The sequence below is a fragment of the Danaus plexippus genome, chromosome 14, assembly GCF_018135715.1.
Source record: "Danaus plexippus chromosome 14, MEX_DaPlex, whole genome shotgun sequence".
NCBI lineage: Eukaryota > Metazoa > Arthropoda > Insecta > Lepidoptera > Nymphalidae > Danaus > Danaus plexippus.
Window position 1 is genome coordinate 3,970,118 of NC_083546.1, and position 16,153 is coordinate 3,986,270.

The following is a 16,153-nucleotide window of genomic DNA, read 5'->3' on the forward strand; positions in this document are numbered from 1 at the left end:
ATATTTGTTGGGACTTCACCCTTAGTATAATTTTAAAAACTTCAAGTTCACTGAGTGCAACAGTGAACAACAGCTTAATGTTTACAAAAGCTTTTTTAAATTAATAAAATGATTAACTGCTAAAGTACAATATTAAATATTTAAAAAAATCAATCATCAATAAAATAGTCATCTGTTGTATTTGCATGTGCATAATGGTTACATAAATACAATGACCTTGAGTTTTAAGCGAGTGTACTGTGTAGCAACAAGAATTGATTGTAAACCAAATCCCCACCAAACAGTTGTAGTGCCTGGTCAATCCGGCCTTTCTCTATCTGTAGACAGTGACACAGTGACCGTGTTAGCGAAGGTTTACCATGAACCTCCATAATCCTTTAGTGTCAATCGTAATCATGATTACGATTCCTATAATAGTGACCACAAAAAATGAAAAAAGACTGGCAAATTTAAATTTCGCTGAGAGCTTGTATGCCCAATTATCAGGAGCATGTAAGTTGTTGACCTTCGCCTTCATGCTTGGATTCAAAATTTGTGTGTGAGTAATTCAATTAACCTTTTACAGGCCGAGCGATAATGGACCTTCAACTAAGCTCAATGAATAGTCAAAATGAAATATTGAAAACTATGAAAATAATTTTCGTAACTAAAGCAGGCTCGCGAATGTATCCCATCGGCAATGCCTTTCAGAATCTCACTAGCCCTGATGTATTTGACATAACAAAACAAACGAAAATTATTATACATGGCTATAGAGATACGTCACAGTCATCGGTATCAACAGATATTGCAAAAGCTTATATAAATAAGGAAATGTTTAATGTCCTCTTAATAGATGCTGAGGAAATGATGAATCAAAGATACACGTTATCCGTACATAATGCGAGATTAATGGGCAAAAGATTAGCAAATTTACTGGCAAATTTAGAAACTTTTGGTGCGAGCGCGGAAGATTTTCATCTGATCGGTATAAGTTTAGGAGCACATATAGCTGGATGGACTGGAAAATACTTCCATAAATACAAATCGCAGTTGCTGGGGCGAATTACAGGTTTAGATCCAGCAGGACCTTGCTTTTCATTTGCTTACACAGACCAAAGATTAGATAAAACAGATGCTAGGTATGTGGACGTATTACATACAAATAGATTAGTCCAAGGAATTATTGAACCTCTTGGCCATGCGGATTTTTATATAAACGGCGGGGGACCACAACAACCAGGATGTGTCATGCCTTCGTGTAGTCATCTTAGAGCAGCAGAAATTTATACAGAGAGCATAAATACTCCAAAGTTATTCATTGGTATTCGTTGTCAAAGTTGGCAGAATTTTAAAACAAATACATGCGATAGTAAAGATTTCGCGGTTCTGGGCTATGGTTCGTCAACCTCGACCCGGGGTCTTTATTACCTGCGTACATCGGCCGATCCACCTTTTGGCCTTGGTATGAATGGAACCAATCACGTACCTGATACTAAAACTCATAATAACTGGCTCATGGATTTAAAATACACTTGATGTTATCGGAACCTGGGAAAATAGGAAACAATTTTATTTAATTAATGCTACTAATAATAATTAGTATACAATACGCTGTGCAACAGTATTCCCAGTACTGCAATTTTAACGCCTCTATAAAAATCACAAGATAGTTGGATAGAGTCGTTAACGAAAATAAAGTGCGTTTATAATTGCTACAACGTGGCCCAGATAAAAAGTTGTTATGTCATTGTGTGACCTGTCGACTCAAAACTCTCATTTTTTGAATTGCTGATTGTTTTGTATGCCGTAGTAAAAAATGTTTACTTTTTATTCGTTATTATAATACAGGAAATTTCTGTTACGTTATCAAATTTAGTAGCAACTAAATACATTTAAATATATTAATAGTTTTTCAGTTAATAATCTGAATTTATTATTGTATTGACAAGTAACAGAAATTCGCTATATTTTACTGTGATAATATCGTTTGTAAGTAGATAAATATGTTGAGTAAATGGCACTGCATAGTGGACACTAACTTACACTTTCACTATTCAAGTCAGAACAAAATAAATGCGATTGCGATAAAAAAAAGATATAGCGAATAGCAATTCCGTGTTACTTTATTATCCTACATTTTTTAGTTTTCATCCCAAAAACCAGGCTGTATAATTAAAAAAACTGTAGGTTTGAAATAGTCCGACGTCCAGTTTAAAAAAATGTGTCCATTTTTACTATGGCAATTATTATTTTTTTTGTAATTTATATTGCTCTTAGCCCTGCGGCTTTGACGGCGTCACGGGGAGAGTAAATATGACAGAGCAACACAAAAGTATATCGAGTCAAAATATTAATTTAAATCATGACATTTGTATTTTTAAGTCTTTTAATAAATCGAAACTACTTTCGACGTTCTATTATTTTTATATTTTTGCCTTTCAAGTTTATACTAAGCTTCGTTTTATTATAATGCTTCCCGTTACATTTTACAACTATGAGTAGGCTTTAATACCTTCCTTAAAATAATAGCGACATAATTTTCTTTGTAATAACTGAGATAGAGGTACGAAATTCTCGATTTGTTTTGAAACAAGCCAGTCGTTACAGCCACGCTAAATTATTGTTTGCGGTAATATTTCACCTTAATTAATTTTGTTTAGTCTAAAAACTACAATAAAAAAATAGTCAATCTAAACAATATATATATTCCTTTACCAATAAGTTCATTAAGATTTCTAATATGTATTATTGCTATCGTATGTTTTCCTTTTAACTTAAATACTTGTTTCAATATAAAGGTATTGCATTTTAAACGGTAGGTTGAATTACCAATGTATTGAAATAAAAATTGAGGAAAAAATATATTAAATTTGAACATAATTAATGTCTATTCATTTTAAATATTGTATTTAATATTTTAAAAAATGTAAACAAGAATTTACAGCCGTTTTTAACACTCAACATTTTACATATATGTATATATATGCGTCATTACTTTTAGGTTTTAATATGATATAAATAGATAAATCCGCGAAATGTAGGTTTAATGCACGTGTGGGTGTTTTATTTCATTTCACCAGTAATAATAGTACAATATTTTTGTTAATTTTTCAATACATTTTTAAACATCATTATAAAAATTTGGACACGTTCAAACAAATATAAAATAAAATATTTATAATCTATCATAAGTTGGTTATCGATAAATTTCGTAATTACTCGTTTATTAAATTATCCACTTCACGTCAGAAAATGGATAAATCGCTTCAGGCCACTGTGATATATACAAAGCTTAATTATAAGTCGGATAAGCGTTTATGAAAGCCAGGTAACATGCATGTAATAAGCTGTATTTGAGACAAACGCTAGCACGATATGTTTGGCAATTAAAACTTATTCACATTGAAAGTTAGAATATGTTTAAATTATTAATTTTAGATTACTCGATTGCCACAGTTTCTAGAGTATTTGTTTAATCAGATTTATTTTTTGTTTTTAAGTTAAGATCTATTTTATTACCATTATTTGCCTAAATCTACAGTGAAACATGTAAGTTAATTAAACTAATGCCATTGCAAATTTTAAAACACATTTGTCTTCAATTAAACCTATTACAGATAAAAACCTTTAAAGTCAATATTTGACCTTATCATTTTCAAACCGAGGGTGGAAGTTTATTTTAAGATCAACAAATACAGATCAAATTAATTCAAAACAAAATACGGCATGCGATATTTTCTAAGTTTAATAAAGTATATGTATTTATAGGAGCAAATATAAATATTCTTACATGCTCTATCGTAATATTTTTACATCCGTATTTCTTATTTCGTTATTATTAACGTTATGGCTGCTTTTAATATTTGGAACTTTTCGTTAATTGAATTCTTCTTTTAAATTATTAGGTACTCATTAACTACCTCACATTTTATTTTATTAATTAAATAAATAGCTATAGTACTATTGAAGGGATAGCGATTATTTTTTAGCAGGAGCTTGATTATAAATATATTAATATGTTGTACCCCAACGTTGTTTTAAAATTTAATCTAGTGCTTAAATAAGTTTCTTACTTTTTATTCTTCGCCTGTGTAATAACTAAAAAGAACATAAAATTAGATTATTGTTTTAATATTATTTTTAAATTGATCCTTAGTACTTAAAGTCTATTATGTTTAATTAAGCCGAGCGGGTTGAAACTACGGAGATATAATTATGTAAATGTGATATGATAAACATAATAAACGCGCGTAGTTTATAAATAAATTATTTTTAAAGTTTCTAAAATTCAATAATTAAAACCTTAAATGATCAAACATTTTAACTTAAAACAGTGGAAAGAGACTACCAAAACTTGAAAGAGATGGAAATTGATGTCGTAAAAGATGTATGAAAAACTTTATTAATTAACATTTCTTGACATAATAATTTACTGCTTGGACTGGTTCTCTTAGTATTATTCTTCTTTATCCTTCTTCATGTAATGGAATTATTTTAATAGAAATATTGCAGTTATTGTTTGGTATGGGCGATACAGTTTTGTTATGGTAATGTCGCATTGGAACTCTAGGTTTAATAGATGACACAGAAAGTAATCCAGCTAGTATTTAAGTACCAGAATAACACAAGTTTTTGATGCCAGAAAAACTAGAAAGCTTTTATAATGTATTAAGATAAATGTGTTCTAATGTATTTCTCAAAACCAGTGTCTCGAGTCAAGCGATATTTGAATGATGTTATTATCAAGCAAAACTTGTATTTGTAAAGTAAGCAACTTAGAAAACTATTAAAAGTGGAAATTTGTGTTAGAGAATTTATTTGCACTGGGTATTTGCGCTTATTAAGAGTAAATATATAAAAAAAAAAATCTTTTTGGTTTCTATAGGAGTATTAGGAAATACAAAAGCTACTTCTGTTAATTACAGTTTTTTTAAAACTTTTTTTGATAATTATCACTCTTATTTCTTAAATTTGGATTATTATTTATTAACCCTAACGTGTGTGTGTGCGTCTGTTTGTGTGTGTGTGTGTGTCTGTGTGTGTGCGTGTGTCTCTGTGTGTGTGTCTGTGTGTATGTGCCCGCGTGTGTGTGCGTGTATGGCATCGTAACTCTCGAGTGGTTAGACCGATGTCGATGTGGTTTCCGTTAGGTGCTTCTTAGTTATGTTTAGAATTTATTTGCAAAATAATGTAAGTCATTTTTTGGTCTATCATTCCTCGCCTCAAATATGTCAGTATAATTTTCTAATGAAAATTATTACATTAGAGGATCCTGCTAAAATTTAATAACATAATTAGTTACTGTTCTGATGTAGAGTTATCCCTCACTTTAAACTTGTTTTATTATCTGTAAACCTTTAACAATAATTATGTCTAATTGAACTGGATTTTATTCAAATTCATAGTGATAACTGTTCTACTGTTTATTTTTTTATTCTCCCCTGCCATGATCAAATAGTATTTTTTTTACGAACTCAAAGCTTTTAAATAAAGAACGAGCATTACGTCCCCTACAACGAAAAGCTCTGAGTTTAGACTAGCTATTGCTTGGTTTTATAGCTTTGTTTGAACTACCATAACAATCAACGGGTCATCCCATTTATAAGCGACATGACATGTCGCTTAAAAATCATCCAGGCGGCTCATTCTGCCAGTGTTTCTTTTCGTTGACACGGCCATACTGAATTAAAAGCGAGTCTGCATCTACTCTTCTCCGCCTCGACCCTACCGATTGGTATTACGGAGCTGATGCCATTACGTTGTGAATAGTCAAGCCTCAACGTTGGTGTACAATATTGTGGCTTCGACACCGATACAGTACAAATAAACAATAAAAATTGATTTTACGATAACTTCTGCGCAAACACGGCCATTATCGTTCATCGCAAACTCCCGGCGCCTACTCTTTACTATATATAAAAGTCTATAAAAATAAAAAATAAACAAAGTTTAGGAAGAACTAGACTCGTTTATAAGCAGTACGAATTTGTGAAATAGATTCATACATTAACTTTTGACGTGAGATTCAGAACCTCAATGTCCATTTTAGCTTTCATATACTCTATGTACCATTCGTAAGCTTTAGGTCGTGAGCTTCCATATTAGTCATACAAGCTCAAAGATTGAACTGTAACATACCATTATTTCTTATAAAAGAAACAGTCTCTTTCAGTGTCTTACATTGCAATGGAATCTATATTAAAATGCTCAATTGTGAGTCCTATGTCTTTTATACATAACTAAAAACTAATCAGAGTTGCAAATTTTTCATAGTACAGTTTACTATAAACTATTTACTATATACTGTTATACTAGATAATAGTATTGTGTGTTGTGTGATTCGCAATAAATCCCAAATTCAATTTTCTGCAGCACGTTATAGGAATTTTTTTTCAAAGCACCAATTTTTAGTTAAATTATATTTATTTCACACTTGCTTGTTTTTTAACCTTATTAAGTTATCCTTAAATTTATATCATGTTTGCATTAAAGAAATTAAGTCCACATACAAATACTTTAGCATTTATACTGTTATTTTCATTATACGTCAGGAAGTCAACCTCGCAGATAGGTGCAGTTTGTTCCGCTTATTTAACCATTATTGAAATCACACTGATTGCATTGTTTCACTTGCTATTTGTGATAATATTTCAGTCATCACATCATCCCTAGTGTATCGAGTAACATGGTTCAAGATTGGTCTCACAGGATTAGAAAATTATCCGATGCCCATGGCGTAAGTGTATCAATATGTCCTACATCATAAATAAATGCATTTGACACAATTCGGATAACATAACTTTGACGTTGATTATCGCGTGCTATTCACTTTTAATGTTGGAGCACGACGATCAAGTACTTATATTTTTCTTACCCAAAACTTTGTAATAAATCAGGAGCACATCGTCCTCTCCAGCGACTAATTCTCTTCTGAGTTCAGGATTTTTTTTAGTTTCGACTTGACGGTAGCTGTTAGCCCTGATGACTTTGACAGCATCGCCAAGAGGCGTGGGTGGCTCGATGAGATCTATCCGTTAAATTAGGGCCTGAAGAACCCTGAAGGATTCGCCCGTCCCATGGTGCCAATAAGAGGCTGAATCTCGACTCAGGAGAAACTTGAAGGGGGGAGGGGTGGCATCGGGTGATGGGACTGCAGGGCGCCCACCGACACCAGAAAGCGGTGTTTTGATGTTGTTATTGTGTGTCATGAGGGTGTTCATGTCTGTATTGTCGGTTGTTGTTTTGTCATTAGGCTAAAAGAAGACGTCTTTAGGACACCTTCTGCCTATCGGGGAATTTGGGGACGGGAAATAGTCGTACGCTTTGACTAGGTTGCGAAAAATGGAGGTCGAAATTCCTGATGTATCAAGGTGCGCCTGTGGCAGTGCGCATGTATTTGTTTTGTTGCACTTGTAATTTGTTTGTTGCCGAGGGACAAGCATGAGCAAAGCACGCGCTTGGATACGACATGTCAGGAAGTTTTCAGGTATTGTAAAGTGTGACCTTATTTCTAAAGGTCATTTTACTTTTTCTTGCTGATCAGGGGTATATGCGACCTAAGAAATAGGCCGTCCTAATTCTTGCTATCAAATGAGTGGATTCTGAGTTCAGGAGTAGCCAATATTTGCTTTTATACTTCTGCTTACACAACCATAACAATGAAAGGGATTAGTGATGTTGTTAAAGAAGCAACTAGCCTCTCTTTTCCCGTGTGTCATTGCGCCGACAAAAATTTGCGTTTATGAACACAACTTTATCGTTATAACTCTTAAGAAAATAAACATTAATACAATTTTTATTTATTTTAGCTTTTTTAATAATTAAACTGTAATTATTTATAAACATAATATGTAATTTGTAAAATACTTAGTATGTATATGATATACTTATGTCTAGCTTTTCTCGCCTGCCGTAGTATTGAAAGGGTAGAACGTGGAATAATTTAATGTTAGTGGGTCGGTCACGTCTGCAAACGGACAGTTGAAACAGATATGTATTAACATAAAATCCACTTTATGACTTTTTGTAGTACACTTGTCCGATGATCTAAAAAAGCTTGTGGATCATTTTAGACAGCCTTTGATCAAATTGGGTAGTACCATGTGTTTAACGGGGGCAACTACTGGTATGATTGGATCAACAAATACAATAAGCAAGGCTTTTACAGACTACTTCTTGCATTACTTCAAAGTCATGAGTGTTGTTTTAACCACTTTATTTGTATACTTTATTGCACATATTTTAAAGATACCAAAAAAAGGTAAGTTCGATGTAGACAAAATAATATTATGGGCTGTGCAAGAAATGGAAAATGAATACAAACAAAATATAAAAAGAAATTGGAAGAGAAATACTGATATTACAGTAGAGTAAGAAAAAGTTTTATATTTATGAGGAAAAAAATAATTATGAAATAACGTTAGCTCAGATAACAAGAATAATTCCTTTTTAATAATACTATTTAAATATTTTTTTTTTAGTTACAACGCAAAGGAATTTGAAAACGAAACAATAAATCTCTAATATATATTTTTAGGTTCATTGACAATTCCGTTGACAAATTTTCCATCAAGCAAATTACGCTTAGCTTAAATAAGCACTGTCTGGCTGGCTAGCTCATTTGCCTCTGAATCAGAGACATTTACGTGCTTCTAGTTTCGTATTTATTCTGACAAAAACAACGTTTCCTTAACGAGGATGACATTTAAACAACTATCTCATAGCTCTACGTTGCTCATAAATATACACGTACTGAGATAACGCTCAGATGTTATTAACGCCTACGTGACTTAACTTCATCTTGAACACAAAGTCTTGTATGGTAATACTGGTTCTTTCGGCTCATTATAATGCATCGACTATATACTCTCGTGTTGAAAGTTCGTGGGTCGATATTCCAGGGAATATTCTGCTTAGTCTTGAGGATTAAGTGAATTTAAATACAGCCTCTTTATATTATTTAATCATAAGAATGAGTAATATAAAATAAGATATAAATAAAACCTTTAGCACTAGTTACTATAAAGTATATTGAAATAAGTTTCTGTGATTTTTCATCTTAATTTCTTTAAGTTTTATAAACTAAACTTTAAATGGAAAACAGAGAAAATCAAGGAAAATTGCAGCAAAGTATGCAATTCAATTTGTGAGAAAAGTGAGTCGAAGAGTGGAAAGCAGCTACTGATAAAAACTACAACATACACTAGATCAAATCTAATTTAAGCCGTAAGCTGATAATAGCTCAACTTCTAAAAAACTTTAGACGTCATATAGACGTGTTGTAACAAAAAAAGTTCCAAAATAAAACATACAAAGCTGAATTCTAATATAAGAATTAGAGTTTTAGGGAGACTTCTTGTTTGTATGAATTTGAATGAGGTTTAATATTGTGTATGGTGTATAATTACTAGTTTAACATTTGTCGTTTTCAGAATTTTACAATTACAGAGCATTTTGTGATTATTTCTTTATTTTCAGCATTTTTTTAAAGGCTCCTTTCATATCATTTAAATGTTCAAGTTAAAATGGTATTTACATATAAGTATAATTTCATTAATTTTAAATAAAAAATAATTATAAATTAGCTTTACAAATCTCTTTTAATTAATAATTATTCGTATGATATAAAAAAAGACTTAGTTAAGAAACAATTTAGTATTTGTCACTTCAAAAAGTAATTATGCAAGTTTATGAACCAAAGCTTATTTCCACTACGTATTTTATTTTTATCATAAACAAAAATAGGTAAGGAACGATAACCTCCTTAACAGTTAGCTCGTGTTCAATATCACCATACTCGGTTACCTCACAACTTTTCAAATTTGAACAGATTACGCCCAGTCTTCTGAATTTCAGGTGAAAGCACTTTGTTTTATAACATTTATTAAAACGATTGACTGTCTTACTAACGAGATATAACACGGTACAAAATAATAAAGATATAAGAAATACCCAGAAACCTAATGAAATCGACAGTCTTTCAAAGTTTAAATAGGTCTCAATGAAAGCAAACACAATTACGGCGAAACGATGTTTATTTAGAAAAACATAAACATTAATCAGGTTAAAAAATATGCCTTGCATTTTTATAAAGCTTAAACTGTTCCTCGTGGAAACCATGCAAACGTTTTATTTATTTTTAGAACCAAAGATTTCTCAAGGGGTCTTTTCTGCACATTTGCAACTAAATCGTTGTATTCAAGATGTAACAAACGTTACTTACTAAAAATGATAAAGATTGCTCCTGCTGGCTGTTTGAATTGGAATAGGTATTTCAACGAATAAATTTATATAAAATTCTTAGCTGCAACATATGATAAATGTTTATAACAACAAGATAAAAATTTAAAAATAAATCCTATAACGTCACAACATATTATCATCTAATCAAGAAGATACGAGTTCTAAATCATTAACTTTGCGTAAAACTGTCGCGGTGCCAAGTCACGTAAATAAATATTATTGTATGTGAATAATTTTTCTTTTACTTTGGTGGCAGGAATTGACAAAATCACAGTTGATCCAAGTGTAATTTTTAATGCTTTGAAATGTTGTTACTTTGTGTTCAGTTCCCTTATTGTAATATTAAAACCTACGTCAGTATTTTGTATTTGAATACTTTTCTTAAAATACGTTGTAAATTTCTTGTATTAACAATTATAATGGAATTCTAATTGCTTTTATGGTTTCCCCAACCGTAACAAGGTACTTAACTTATTCTTCGAAATGTTTGTTTCACGTAGAATTAAAGTTATTATTATAATATTTTATATCACACTGAATTATTTTGTACTGTGGTTTGTTCCGTTGGGAAAATGGTTAATTAAAACCCTTTGTTTTTGAAATTACAAATATAAGGCTAACTAGAACTAGTCTTATGATCGTGATGGGTATGACCAAAATTCATGAGTAGATTTTTTCAACATATCTAACTAAAACCATTTTATTATACTGGTAAATTTATAATAAATGTTTGTATGATAAGTTATTCATCATTTACGTCCATTAAATCCTTAAGATATAACCTGTAGGGGAGTCACATCAAAATAATACATATAAATATTCGGTGTACCGACAAGAATAAAAGTATCTATAAATAAAATATCTACGATACACATACTAATTAAAATTGAAACTGTACAGACGTGGAAACGCGACTGATTGAACTTTGTTTAAATTGTTGTTTGTGTTTGCGTCAGCAATGATATAACAACCTTCAGAAATACTTAGTCACAAAGATGAGTAAATTCTATAAGCTTAAACAGTCAAAGGTCACCCTTTGAATTTTTAATTACATTCACATAATATAGTAAATCTACTAAATAGATTACTTTATAATTTTACATTGTAGAACATTATTTAAATATATACCTACTTAGTGAACATGCTATTTTCATCATTTTTTTTTCTACTTGGTTTATAAAAAGTACATAATTGGACATAATTATCGATGCAGCGTCAATAACGTATGATCACAAAATATAAATCGATGGTTTAAATAACAAAAGTAACAGTGCATTAATGTTGAAGTGGAATTATTTTGGTGTTTCGGCGCTTGGCAAGAGTTCAATCGAACCGTGTCGCTAGTTCGATCGCGCCACGACACACTTACTCCTCAATAGCGCTTTAGAAAATACCTGAAAATTTTACCTTTGATTAATAAAAAATAATACATATATCTTTCATCTTCAAAATATGTAGTATGAATATCTAATCAACGTGAGTACTCTATATAAAAATATTATAATTTTCATAAAAATACAGCAACTATATTTTCCTATTTGCATACTTTTCTTTTGCTTTTAGAATTGCAGATAGTAAATTATGTTAAAATAGTTATTACAAACTGTGCCTAAAGTAAAATTTATAACGGCCAAATAACAGAACTCAATATTTATTTTACACATAGAGAGATGTTAAAAATCATTGGCTTGCAACACAGATCAGCTAATAGAGTTTGATACTCGAAACTAACAAAGCTTTTTTTTACTTGCATCTGTTGCATGTGTTATTGTGATTCGGTTTTGCTTTTATTTTATTGTACCTGAAAAGTATCGTTACGAGCTTGACATGTAAATAATAAATACGCAAATTTTCTATGCAAAAGCAAATACATATATTTGAACAAACGGTGTTATAAACACAATTCCAAGGCGATGCGTATTTTATTGACCCCTAACGTTAAGGGACGTCATGAATTCCGCGAGATTGTTTCGGCTCACTCGCACGTTAACTCGCACGTGCCTGTTACTTGAAGGTTATAAGAAAAAAATTGATTCACTTTACTTTATCATGTGACATATCAAAATTGTACTTTTCCCATAAAATCCTTATAATAGTAAAGGTACGCTAACTATAAGGGATAATTGATAAGCATCAAATTAATGAAATGGTATATGTATATAATTAATTGTAAAATCAGCTAATATTAGCTGACATATAATTAAGTTAATTATTGGAATTTATATTTTAAGCTAGTTTTTTTTAATATTGGAAGTATTGACGATTTCAGCGTATTTTATTTATGAATGGAATCCTAGAAACTATTCCTGTCTACGTAGATGACGCAATACTCTTACTAATACAAAACCTAAAGGGAAGCTTTATATAGTCAGATCTGTATCCACAATAAAAACGCCACATAATCGTTGGTTACGACTCGGATATTTAAACTGAGGATTTTTTTTGGTGGTGACTTCGCAAACTATAAATAAAAATAAAATTCCATGATAGTATTTCGATATCGAGTGCACTTGGCAGTATCGATTTTCACTTATATTTCACATATAACAGCTTTGAATTGGTACGCGACAATTTCGTTGGCAAAAAGTATCTTTTTCTAGCGTTTGAGTGTGGTTGGATATAAATATAATTAAAGTCACGTATAAGTTCCTACGACTAAATAAAAATATGATAATAATTACATATAACACTATAACTAGTCTATAAGAACTATTCTTGATATAGTTTCACTATTTACTAATACATTATATATATGTATTTATGTGTTTAAACGTGTTGTAGACAATATTCTATTGTGCTAGCTATTCCTATGAAGATGAAGAAGTATAAACAGTAACTGATTCTTGAAGATAAGTAATTGATCAATACTTAATTTTTGAAGCTCTTTAAAGATTCATGCCTTTAATGTTCCATAGAGGTCTTATAGTATATTTTAGAGAACATTTTTGTATACTATTTACTCGTTTGGTAAATTCCATCCAAATGTCCTATTTATTGCGCCTAGCTCATTTACGCTACATTAAGCCCATTAACAACATATTTTTTTGTCATTAGTATGTCATAGAATAGTATTTATTATACCATCTGATATTTAAAATATATTTAAAGTTGTGTCCTTTAACTATGTATATGTTAATAAGGAAATTTTCAAATCATGTTTTTCTGTTTTGAAGTATATTACACAAAATTTTCATCAAATGTCAGTTACTTTGAAACCTTTGTGTACGGATCACACTTGAGATATTCTCCTTTAACAAGCATCTTTTCTGAATTGGTTAGCAAATTTAAGTTTTCCTTATTTGACAATACCTTGGACAATATATGTTTTTTAATCTACGAATTTATAAAATATTTTTTATAAATTTTAAGATTTAAGAGTGAAGACTATTCTTTCTAAATATAATTCTTAATTCCTTCCGTAATAATTGTTTCTTCTTTCATAAATTCCCAAGATCCCACAATGATTTCTTAGAAACTATACAATATTTTTAAAGTTAAGAAAGGAAAAACTATAAATATTTGTACTAACTTTTATATTAATGCTTATTTCAAACTTAGAAGCACCGCATATCGTGAGATTTTATTGCAAAAGTTTTATGTTTCGAGTACTGATATAAGTAATCACTATTTATATTTAATCTGCATGATATTACTTACGGTATTATGGGAATGTTATAAAAAATTATGATTTCTTTTGTCCATACAATGAGACTATAAGCAATAAAGTTGAGTTAAATATAATGTAAAAGGAGTCTTAAATCAAACACGAAACGCTTAGACGGAATTGACTTGTCCATATTGCTGAGTTATGAAACTGATTTCGAAATCTTATATATTAAGAATGAGCACGCTTTTTAAGGTTTATGAAAAAGTCATACGTTGATGGCTATTAATATTTTATGTCTGTCTGTCTGTCTATATATATATAATTAAAAAAAATATTCATTCTGTTATCTTTGTTTATAAAAATATGTAACAGAAACATTAATAGACAGGTATTATTATTTTGTTTTTGTATTTAATTTTATTCATACAACTGCTAATTTGTTTTTGTTTTTTTAATCAATGTGTCCCTTAGAAATTAAAGAGGAAAATCTCTCTTAGAAATGGAACACAAATTTGATAAAGCACATGAAATAACAATTTTAATAGATGGTTATCTTATGAAAGATAAACTCAAATATGGCAACCCATTGCGTTTGAAAAACTATATTACAATTAAAGGATACAAGAAATTTAAAATCGAAGATTAGGTAAGTATCATAATTTTATATTGTCCATATAAAAAAAAACATTAATTACGGATTTGTCCGGTTGTGTTTGTGTATGTCAATCTGTGTTATAAGTACTTGTACGTCTGTTATTTAGTTGAAATAATATTGAAATTCATTTCTTAAATCACAGGAAGCGGCTAAAACCGATAGCTAGTTCTTAAATAATCTCTGTAAACCCCAGTGAGTGAACGATTTAATCAAACAAATTATTGAATAATTAAGTCGCCGAGCGTCCTGTGACTTCAAATTTAGATTCCGTTACCCGTGAACGTAGAGCATTTATTCCAAAGATATTTCTCATGAGTTCAATACCGTTCGGTTATAGAGGATATGTTAAATAATTTACATATAAGTGATAATTTAAAGCAAAGTTGCATGAATTGAAAATGTAAATTAAACTCTGACTTATACATGAATTAAAACTAATTATGCATCAAGAACATTACGGAATATTATCATAATTATTATTAAATTCACTCATAAATGAAATATTTTACAACGTCATTTACAGCGTTTTACATCAGTTTGATTAATTTCTGTCCTAAATTCTAAATTTGAACTGTATTATCTATTTATAATCTGTATACATTCATTTATCAATGTAATATTAAATATAAATTTGTTAAAGTAATGAATTATAACGTTCAGTGCTCTTTAACTCTTAAGTGCTATATATAATATTTAAAAATATAAACTACATAAACGTTTCTTATAATAGTTTAGCCAAAATAAATTTTAATCCGACATTATTCAGGTCTACATTTGAATTTTACGATGTATCTTAAAATCTAGTGGATAATAAATAATATTGTGTATGTGTTTAAATTTAACACGTTCGGTAGAGTATATCTTACAGTGGCATCCCGCGGTCCGTCTTGAGACGAAGTCAACGAGGCTGGCACTGTTGTGAAATACACGTAGTCACAGCCATCTCATAATAAATGTACGGAATTTTATTTTATTAATAATAGTGATTGATTTTCAAAATAGAAAATAATAGCAGTCGATAATTATAACGAATCAATTTATCAACAATTTCTAATGATGTATATGTGTTACAGTGAAGGTTGTGTGACAAAATATTCATACCTAGTTTAATATTCATGTTTCACACAGAACTTGATAACGTAATCTGGTAAGCCAGTTAGTAAACTTTGTAAAAGCAGAACTAGGCATTAAAAACTGCAAAATAAGTCAAGTTAGTTTTCGGTTCGTTCAAAGGAAAGTATTTCTTCAAGTAGTTCAGTTTGAAGTCAATCTTTTGCTAGGATAATACTGTTACGTAACGAGGAAACTATATTAAATTTATATATATATATATATATATATATATAAACGGTACTATTTTATAAATCTCATAATTTATAAGACCATATTTGGTTAGATATATTTTGCGAATGTACTAAATGACTTCAGAGGCTAATAAATATCAATAGAAATCTGTAGAACATCGTTATTTATGATACAAAAATATAATTAATAAGACAACGTGTATACGCCGCCGGCATTAATTATTTCTATTAAGCAATACATCAAATATGGTATACAGAAATACATATAGGCAATAAAAAGACAAGCATAATTGTATAATTATAATATATTAGCTGGCAGAGCCTTAAGTTTACATTATAAATGTTTGCCATTCGGTTCGGCTG

General features: G+C 30.1%; 2 protein-coding genes across 7 annotated transcripts in view; both read left to right on the top strand.

The window, feature by feature from the left end:
- The first annotated feature begins 338 nt into the window (after nucleotides 1-338).
- LOC116769537 (lipase member I-like) lies at nucleotides 339-2,606 on the top strand. The gene is made up of 2 exons (XM_061522558.1): nucleotides 339-492; nucleotides 566-2,606. The coding sequence occupies exons 1-2, from the start codon at nucleotides 360-362 to the stop codon at nucleotides 1,516-1,518; spliced, it is 1,086 nt and encodes a 361-aa protein (XP_061378542.1). The 5' UTR covers nucleotides 339-359; the 3' UTR covers nucleotides 1,519-2,606.
- An 8,938-nt stretch (nucleotides 2,607-11,544) lies between these two features.
- Nucleotides 11,545-16,153, top strand: part of LOC116769561 (D-beta-hydroxybutyrate dehydrogenase, mitochondrial) — a 29,152-nt gene continuing 24,543 nt past the window's right edge. Inside the window, exon 1 of one of the 6 annotated variants that reach the window (XM_061522465.1) lies at nucleotides 11,545-11,700. The gene's annotated coding sequence lies outside the window, so the exon portion shown is untranslated. Of the gene's footprint in view, nucleotides 11,701-15,290; nucleotides 15,442-16,153 lie in introns of those variants that run through there. The other 5 variants (XM_032660693.2, XM_061522466.1, XM_061522463.1 and 2 more) reach the window with 5 other exon arrangements.

What these genes read in the sequence shown, in the direction of transcription:
- LOC116769537 (XM_061522558.1), top strand. Translation starts at nt 360, where the DNA reads ATGAACCTCCATAATCCTTTAGTGTCAATCGTAATCATGATTACGATT. An exon ending in TGCCCAATTATCAGGAGCAT is followed by an intron (nt 493 to 565) that starts GTAAGTTGTTGA and finishes AACCTTTTACAG; the next exon opens with GCCGAGCGATAATGGACCTT.